Below are 9,816 nucleotides of genomic sequence, written 5' to 3' on the forward strand. Positions count from 1 at the left end.
TTCTGATTTCCCGTTAACTATTCTTTGAGGTTATTTCAATGCATTTGCATTTAGTTTCCAATTTCCCACCAATTATTCTATGAGGTTAGTTCAATGCAGTTGCATTTAGTTTTTTATTTTTGTTTATTATTTTTTGAGTTAAGTTCAATACATTTGCATCAAGTTTTTGGTTTCCCATTAATTATTATTTGAGATTTGTTTGATGTATTTGCATACTATTTCCGATTTTTCGTTAAATATTTTTCAAAGATTTGCATCCAATTTCTAATTTCCCATTAATTATTCTCTGTCGTTAGTTTAATGCAATTTGTATAAAGTTTCTAATTTCCCGTTAATTACTCTTTGAGCTCAGTTATGTATTTGAATCCAGTTTTCGATTTCCTTATAATTATCTAATGTGGTGTGTAATACCAAGTTCTACTGATCCATCTCAGAAGTGTCATTGCAAACATGACATAAAAAGTAAATTATGCTTAATTTACTATGTGGGATCATCGAAGATTATTCAGGTTTTCGATTTCCGATTAATTATTCTTTAAATTATGCATGACTCACTATATGGAATCGATCTTCAAAGATTATCTACTTAACGGGTGTTGTTATATTAATTATTATGAAAAAATATTTGCAAATATGCGAGAACTATTATATATTAATATTATATTTATCATTAAACCAAATTTCTTATAACGTGAAAACCTCACTCTCCATTAAAAAAAAAACTTGCATTTGATAAAATCCTTCAACTTCATTTTGTTGTTTAATAATAGAAGTTTGATTGATGTTTTGTGAGATTGCCTAATAAAGCGAAGTTCATATATATTGAAGCTACTTGAATACGAAAAGAGATAAGATAAACACCATTTTAAATACAAAACTATATTTATCGAGACATTCCCACAACATATAACCCAACTATCTTTTGAGGTTAGTTCAATGCATTTGCATCCAGTTTATGATTTTCCGTTATTTATATTTTGAGGTTAGTTTAATGCAGTTGCATCCAATTTCCAATTCTCATTATTTATTTTTTGAGATCAATTCAATGCCGTTGCATCCAGTTTCTGATTTATCGTTAATTATTATTTTTTGGTTAGTTTAATACATTTGCATCCAATTTCCAATTTCCTGTTAATTGTTCTTCAAGGTCAGTTCGATGCATTTGCATCCAGTTTTTGATTTCTCGTTAATTATTCTGTGAGATTAATTTAATGTATTTGCATCCAGTTTCTGATTTCTCGTTTATTATTTGATAAAGTTGTATTTGCATATAGTTTCCGATTTCCCGTTAATTATTTTTTAAGATTAGTTCCACGCATTTGCATTATGTTTCTAATTTATAATTAATTTTTCTTTGAGGTTAGTTCAATGCAGTTGTATTCAATTTCCGATTTCCTGTTAATTTAATCTTTGATGGTTAGCTCAATGTATTTGCATCCAGTTTCCGATTTTATGACAATTATTTTTTAATGTTAGTTTGATGTATTTGCATCCAAGTTTTGATTTTCTGTTAATTATTCTTTGATGTTAGTTTAATGTAGTTGTATCCATATTCCGATTTTCTATTAATTAATTTTTAAGATTAGTTTAATGCTTGTATTTGCATCCAGTTTCCGATTTTCCGTTAAATATTATTTGAGGTTAGTTCGATACATTTGCATCCAGTTTTTGGTTCCCCATTAATTGTTTTTTTTACGTTAGTTTCATTCAATATTATACATATTTTAAAATATTTGTCATTATTGCTTTGTCGTTATTATTTTTTTTTTCATTTTCTATTATATATTTTGTGATGTTATTTTTAGTATAATTGTTACGCGTTAAAGATATATTCGAAATAAGTCGGTGTTTTATCATAGTCTCATAGACACTAAAATTGTATGATTTGTAATATGGAATTAGTTTCTACAAATCACTTATTTTTTTAGCAATTTTTTTATTTGATCAAATATATAAAAATTAGAACAATAAAAGTGTTTGATTCGTAATATGAAATTACATTCTACAAATCACCTATTTTTTAGCAATTTTTTTTATTTTATTTTATCAAATATATAAGAATTGACAATACATTCAAACTCTCCAAATATAAGAATTAGAAATACACTCAAACTCTCCAAAGAGCTCCAAATATAAGAATTAGAAATACACTCAAACTCTCCAAAGAGGTTCAATGTAGGTAGGATTGTAGGCTATTAGAAAATACTATCTTTCATATTATAGTGCCACATAGGATAGAGAAAAATCTAACTCTCATATTAGAGTGACACATAGGAGAGAGAAAATCCTCCTTTAAAGGTCTCTGTTTTAGTATATAGACAAGATTGTTTTTCGTATTTAACTATAGTGTTTAGGAAAAGTTAGAGACTTAAACTCTAAATGGGATTGTTTCTTTATTTATATCATACTTTTTGTTATAATTAGTAATAGAGTTTAGAAAAAACTGGAGTCTCTCCGAGTGCTCCAAAACATAGATTGGTGAGGGTATAGCTATAATATATATCTAAGGAATTGGAATATGTCATAATTATTGTGGTTGGAATTGTGATTTTTTGAATCCTTAACTATGAATGAATGTCTAAATCCCATGGTGGATGACACATCAAATCGAAAGGGTTTTAGGAAAATCATATTCGGTGGAAACTATTGTTTTTAGTAATTTAGTTTTTTGTCTCTTATTTTTTTTCCGTAATTAGCTATATTGTTTAGGAGAAGTTAGAGACTGTGAAACTCTAGATGGGGTTGTATTTTTCATAATTAGCTATAGTGTTTAGGAAAAGTTAGAGACTCGATGAAACTCTAGATAGGATTGTTTTATTATTTATATCATACTATTTATAATTAGTAATAGAGTTTAAAAAAAACTGGAGTCTCTGCGAGTGCTCCAAAAAATAGATTGGTGAGGATATAGCTATAATATATATCTAAGGATAAAGATAAATATTTGTTTTCTATTTTATCTTCTACTTTTTCTTAATTAGCCATGACACGTGGACACCTTAGAAACGCTTCCTCAATTGAAGAGGGTAGAGCTATAATATATACAAAGTTTTTGACCCAGCCATATGGCCGGACTCTTTTTGATAATTTGTGTGTTACACAAATTTTTGATAATTCATGTCTTCAGTCCTGTTATGCAAATTTTGCAAACATATATTTTGAATCTTTATAGATTTTATGCATAATAATGCATAATAAGAAGATCCTTTTTTAGCAAGCCAAACTGACCTATTTCCTCGAGTAATGCATATTTGAGTAGAAGGGTCTTCTTTAGTTACTCTATCAATAATCAAACATTCAAAAATACTTCTTAATCCATAATTACTAATGCTTATCCATTATATCTGACTTGAGTCATATTACATTTCAAAATTTGGGGATTATACATGCATGAATTTTGTTTTTCTTAAATTCAGTAGTCAAAGTGATAAATAAGGCATTAATTACACATTCTATTATATTTCAGTTAGACAAATTATTAGCCAATGTCGTCTTGGATAATCACAATGTAATCTTAAACCAATAATTAAAGAGTAATTGCGTGCTATTATAAAGATATGCATCCATGAGTAATAATTCATGCATGTAATGAATATGTCAGACGACAATTGAGAAACAGTGCCAAAGAAATAACTGATATAAATTGTTCTATTAATTACATAGAATCCCATAGAATTTTCAAATTACATTAGTAGGAATGAAGCTCTCTTTCACTAAAAACTGAAAAGAAACACAACTTTTAATTTGCTACATCTCCAAATTTTCTTATAATTCTGAAAATAAATATTTATTACATACACACCACATGTTCTCAAAAATAATTTAATATGAATCCAAAGAGTGTAACTTAGATTTATTTTTTGTCTATTGCTTTATTCAAGCTAAGTAATCTGAAATAGCAAATCAAGGTAAGGCATTTTCATATTATTGATTACAATATTAATTCTATAACACCACAATGCAGCCCATAAGCAAACATTGGCTTGCAATCCCGCTTTAGCTGCATCATCCGGGTATGATTGAAGCTCTTTTGGTATTGATTGCAACAACAAAACCGCCGAGTGATCCAGATTTTAAGGAGAAAGTGTATGAAGACGGCCGAATAATTAATACGTAACTGTAACAAAAAATCAAATATGTAACAAAAAATCAAATATTTTGTAATTTTTTGTGTTCAACAAAGAGGACTTCATGATAGTTTTGAAGATATATTCACTTAAGATATGCCTTCACTTAATGCAATTAATTGAACTCTTCATATTTTCAATACATACAAAGACATACGCTAAACTTACCGAAGAAGAAATCCATTAACTTTGTGGTGGAGTTCTTCACATTAATCAATATATTGGTTTGGGCATATATTAATCTATTTTTTGGGGTGATCGTACGTGTGTCTAAATTGATTAAAATTAGAATTGATTTCTAATTGTGCTTATATTTGTTTACTATTTTTTTTAGTATAAGTTCTAGTTTAATTAGAAAACTAAATACACAAAGATATAATTATTAAGAGTGTCTACGTGGCTTCACTCTCTCTTGGGAGAGTGCCACCTAGGATAGAGACTGTCCATGTCAGATGTATTCTGCTTTAATATAGAGAGAGGTGATAGTAGATGTGTTGTTTCTTAATTGGGCTTGGAGCCCGGCGGGAATATCGCTGGGAGCAAAAAATCACTATATAGACCCTGGCTTGTAGTCCATAGCATGCAGCTGCATTTAACTATTTAAATACTGAGGGTGTAAAATAGTTGATTAAAGTTGGTCAACGGGCTAGTTGGTTCAGGCTTAAGTCCACTGGGCCCTCATCCCCTCAAAAAACTAAACGAGTGAACTCACTAAACCCTAAAAAGCAAAACCCTTGACCCACAAAACCAAATTAAGACACAGAAGAAAAATAAACAAACAATTTTCCTCCTCATCTCAAAATCTCTGCTCCGAATTACTCTACCAGCAGGTACTCTCTTACTCTATCTCTTTCAATTTATCCACTAGAGTTTTAAATATGTTTAGCTTGCATTTTGTTTAATTTTGATGGTTACTTGAATTGGTGTTTCTAATGGGCTCGAAACTAAAATGATAAACTTTCCCCTTCCTGCTTTTTACTAATTGGGACATTGGATTGATAATGGATCGCACAGATGTATTATAAAACGAGATCTATCCTTGAACCAATCCCAAACGAATTATTACCATTGCAAGTATTAGGTCGTTTTCTTTCTTGATTATATGATTAAATTTGATGTGTGTTTTGAATATTGTATTGTCTAAGGTGTAAAAGGTTCAAGCAGCTGAAGTAGTTTTTTTTTTTATGTTTTTCTGGCAGATGGCTAGTTTAATTTCGCAAAAAACTCTCAGGAAAAAACCAGTTTATGAGTTAAAACAAGAGGAAAATGACGAGCCTCTGAGCCTACAGGAGAGTGAAAAAAATGAGGTTGCAAAAGAATCCAGTTTGGTAGATTTAAAGAGTAAGAAGAGAAAGAACATTCACAATGAAGATAAAAGTCTACTGGAAGAGGAGGAAAAGGAAATGAAGAGGCATGAAAGCTTATTATTTGGTTCTCTCTATTCTCCAAATGAGTTTGGAAAAGAAGAGGAAGCTGGAAATGAGGTCAAAGGGCCTTATTCAGATCCACGTTTGTTCTTTACAGATCGCACTGCGAATGGAGTGGTCACAGTTTATGAAGAGGACGCAGAATATGAGTATGAAGATAATAATTTAGTGGAATGTATAGATAAAAAGCCTGCATGGGAGGATCCTGAAGAGAAGACCATTCGTATTGATATTGAAAAAGTCAATCGCATGAGGAAGTTGAAGACAAAAGAAGATGAAACTTCGATTTGTGGTTCAGATAGATTGAGGGCATATCATGTTAAGACAAACCCTCCTCCAAAGTGGGCTCAACGTGGGTCAGGGCCTATACATGATGATGAATCAGATGAAGAATACGGAGCCTTGGTTGACCAGGCGGTTGAGGTTAATCAAGACAATAAAAGTATCCTCCAGACTAATGAGGACCTTGTTGTGAAGAGTAGAGTAAAGCTGTTACCTGGAATTCTTGAATACTCACGACTGGTGGATGCTAATGCTGAGGACCCATCCAATTCTGCTATAAATTCTGTTCAGTTTCACAGAAATGCTCAATTACTACTCGCTGCTGGATTAGATCGCAGACTGAGATTTTTTCAGGTCGATGGTAAGCGAAACACCATGATTCAGAGCATATTCCTTGAGGATTGCCCTATCCGTAAGGCAACGTTCTTACCAGACGGGTCTCAGGTTATTGTTGGGGGAAGAAGAAAGTTCTTTTACAGTTTTGACTTGGCGCATGCAAAGTTTGACAGAATAGGCCCATTAGTGGGTAGAGAAGAGAAGAGCTTGGAAGTTTTTGATGTATCCCCTGATTCCCGCACTATTGCTTTTCTGGGTAACGAAGGTTACATTTTGTTGGTTTCATGCAAAACGAAGGAGTTGATTGGAACACTGAAGATGAATGGTAGCGCTCGATCTTTGGCATTCACTGATGATGGAAGGCAGCTACTAAGCTCTGGTGGGGATGGGCATATTTATCACTGGGATTTAAGAACCAGGATGTGTTTTCACAAGGCCGTTGATGAAGGTTGCATAATGGGTTCTGCTCTTAGTACCTCCCCAAATGGAGCTTTATTTGCGGCAGGTTCAAGTAGTGGAATTGTTAATATTTACAACCAAGAAGAGTTTCTGGGTGGCAAAAGAAAACCCATGAAAACAATTGAGAATCTGACAACCAGAGTGGACTATTTGAAATTCAACCACGATGCGCAGATACTGGCTATTTGTTCCACAATGCAGAAAAACAGTTTGAAGTTGGTACATATGCCATCTTTCACTGTATTTTCAAACTGGCCGCCGCCCAAACAGACACTGCGTCATCCTCGCTGTTTGGATTTCAGTCCTGGTGGCGGTTTCATGGCCACAGGAAATGCGGATGGAAAGGTATTTCTCTACAAGTTGCATCACTACCAACATGCATAGAGTGCGGCTCTAAGTGCTAAGAACTTAGTTATTTTAAACCGGCACAACTGAAAGGATCGGATTTCTGTATCATTTACAGTATTAAAACTATGTTTGTTTACAGTTTTATGCCCCAACAAGTCAAAAATTGTAGGTACGGCGGTTTAGAGCAAAGTGTACCAAACAACTGGTTACTTAGGCAATTTTGGTCAATGTTTTGTTTTTGCTGTGATCATAAAATCTTAGATTTAATAATGATATGTCAGATTTTGCAAGCTACTGATGTGCAAAGAAGGCAATGTTGGAAGGAGGCCGACATTCTTCTTAATGCAAATGAATCAATGTTTTATTTTTCCAATTTGTATGAGTTGGCGTTCTCTATTTAGCAATCAGCTAGTAACCCTTTTCTGTCCTACTTCTAGTAATCTTTAACCGCCCAGAAGCGGCTGCAAGTAATTTCCTTACAAAACCCAACTCCCATTAATACAAAATTTGCTTGTAGTGATTACAAATTACAATGCAAGTAGTAAGTACGACTGTTACTATTATTAGTATTGCCCAAACCCATTTTATTCTTAGAGAAATGGCATTTGGATGCTCATTCCATTCTCAGCGATCATCTGAAATCAAGGCCATCAATTTGGAGAGAATATACATAAACAAAATATTAATTCAATATCCAATTAATAACAAAGAAAAATATACTTGTTGTTTATTGAAGTTGGCTCAAAATTGGTGCTTATTCCTCTTGAAAATTCAAATTGCGAGATCGAGCAGAACTGCTTTATATAAAGTCTTCCATATATGTGGAACTGCCATCCTCGATCCAATGCCGAATTCGTGCACTCAAAAATTACATTAGTGAAAGGGACAGCCTATAACCCTTTCGGACAGTGGTCGGAGACAATTCCTACACATTCGGGGCTGGTGAAAGGGGCACCCAATGACATTCTCAGACAATGCTCTCAGACAATAGCCGCACCTAGGGGCATTGTGCAACGCACAGCCTAAAACTCTTTCTGAAACTAGCCTTAGACAGTACAGGCATGTTGTTGGACCTGCAAATATAGCCGACAAAAGCATGAGTACAGTAATCAAGCAAAAGGGAAGAGGGGGGTGGGGTGGGTGCATATTCCATTCATTGTTTGTTGATAGGGAGTAGGGAACTACCAGATTGGCCGTCATGTGCTGGTTCGAGATTATTTGCCTGCCGACGCCCAGGAGCTGCTGAGTTCACTTCGGCTTCCTCATTATTTCCTCCGTAATTCTTATGTTGAACCCCGCTCTCTGCAGTCCAAGCTAGATTTATAATATTGTGAGCCCAGAAGCTACGCCTCAGGTCATAGGGTTGTGGTCTGAGCCGTGGAGCTGCATAGTTTCTATGACTCTCCTGAATAGTTTCATCTGCAAGCATATGATTACAAGCCTCAATATCATATCTCAAGCATGTTTTTATATGCAATGCTAATGTGAACGTGAACTAACTATTTTATTTACTTAGTAACAAAATATATGTGAACTGTGATATGGAGTACTTTTAGAGCATGATGGTACAAAACTTACAATAACGCTCAGTGTAATGAAGCCATGGGTTCCGCTCATTAGCATACTGCACAAAAGTTCTCATTCCTTCGGGAATATCAGGGAATCCGGCTGCTCTTAGGGTGACAGGAACTGCAAGTTGAACAACATTAAAAAAAATTAAAATGTTATTACTGTGACGACATACATGGTGAAAAAGACAACATTAAGTGAAGAAAAGCAAAGTTGCATTGGAACATTCTAGTACATTACCTTGAAGTCCTGCAGTTCCACTGACGATGACGTTTGGAGGAACCATCCCTTGGCTCATGCCCACCCTCGGATCTGCTTCGGTTTGGTTACTACCACTAGCTATTCTGGCTATGGCTGCCCTCACTCCATGATGAACAGTACCATCTGGCAACATGCAACCATAGGGACTACCACTTGTGCCAAAACTGGGTAAAAAATGTGCTCTAAGATGGTTCATTTGAGCCTGATGCATATGCACATTTGGAGCAGTATCGTGAGGACGTGCACTGCTAGACCCAGAAACTGCATAACCTCTTCTGATATCCCTATTGCGTATTGGTCCACCAACACCTCTTCCCATTGATGACATTCTGAGATTAGTTAAGTGTGCTTCAATCATCATTTGTTCACTTTGACTAAAATTGATGCGTTGCTGCACTGCCCTGCTTGTTGAGGCTTCCTGTAGTCCTAGTGGATTCTTAGCAACAGGTACAGCAGCATGACTACTAGAGGCCTCGTCATCATGAGTTCCTCTTCTGACTTCTATGATGCGTGGTCCTGGACCGTGATTTGCCAACCTTAAAGGATTAAACTGCATTTGAGCCCTTTGCCGCTGCTCTCTCGCAGCAAGATGGATGTCTCTCTGTAGTGGCAGATTCCTTCTAGAGACAGAAGGACCAGCAAGTTCTACTGTTATCTCAGATTCATTGTCACTCATGCTGGCTTCACTGTTCTCCCCTGAGTGTGACATTCTTAATTCGAGTGGGGAAAAAAATTCCGAAGAATTGGACCCAAGTTATTTAAAGAACCTGCATTGGAACAGAATTGAATTTGTTCAAAACGCAGTAACAAGAAAATGCACCAGTGCTAACAGAAATAAACATATACAGCATGTGATGCTCCATATACTGGGGACTCTCATAATTTCGTGATCTCTAATTAATTTTTATTATGTGACTAGTAGAAATGATCTTCGTCGCTTACTTTACAAAATTACTAACTAGAAAGTAGAAACAAAGAATTAATTGATCGAAATGGTTATAACGAAA

The 9,816-nt window shown here is 34.5% G+C and overlaps 2 protein-coding genes across 2 annotated transcripts; one reads left to right on the forward strand and one right to left on the reverse strand.

Annotated features, from left to right (window-relative positions):
- The first annotated feature begins 4,791 nt into the window (after positions 1–4,791).
- Positions 4,792–7,352, forward strand: LOC147518497 (Transducin/WD40 repeat-like superfamily protein). The gene is made up of 2 exons (XM_086590323.1): positions 4,792–4,957; positions 5,327–7,352. Exon 2 carries the CDS (start codon positions 5,327–5,329, stop codon positions 7,013–7,015), a length of 1,689 nt encoding a protein of 562 aa, XP_086446449.1. The 5' UTR covers positions 4,792–4,957; the 3' UTR covers positions 7,016–7,352.
- Positions 7,353–7,467: 115 nt separating this feature from the next.
- Positions 7,468–9,562, reverse strand: LOC147518498 (uncharacterized). Its single transcript, XM_086590324.1, has 4 exons — positions 8,789–9,562; positions 8,558–8,668; positions 8,165–8,398; positions 7,468–8,052 (listed from the first exon to the last, which is right to left on the reverse strand). Exons 1-4 carry the CDS (start codon positions 9,516–9,518, stop codon positions 7,853–7,855), a joined length of 1,275 nt encoding a protein of 424 aa, XP_086446450.1. The 5' UTR covers positions 9,519–9,562; the 3' UTR covers positions 7,468–7,852.
- Positions 9,563–9,816: the final 254 nt, after the last annotated feature.

The sequence above is a fragment of the Coptis chinensis genome, chromosome 2 (genome assembly GCF_015680905.1).
Source record: "Coptis chinensis isolate HL-2020 chromosome 2, ASM1568090v1, whole genome shotgun sequence".
Classification (NCBI taxonomy): domain Eukaryota; kingdom Viridiplantae; phylum Streptophyta; class Magnoliopsida; order Ranunculales; family Ranunculaceae; genus Coptis; species Coptis chinensis.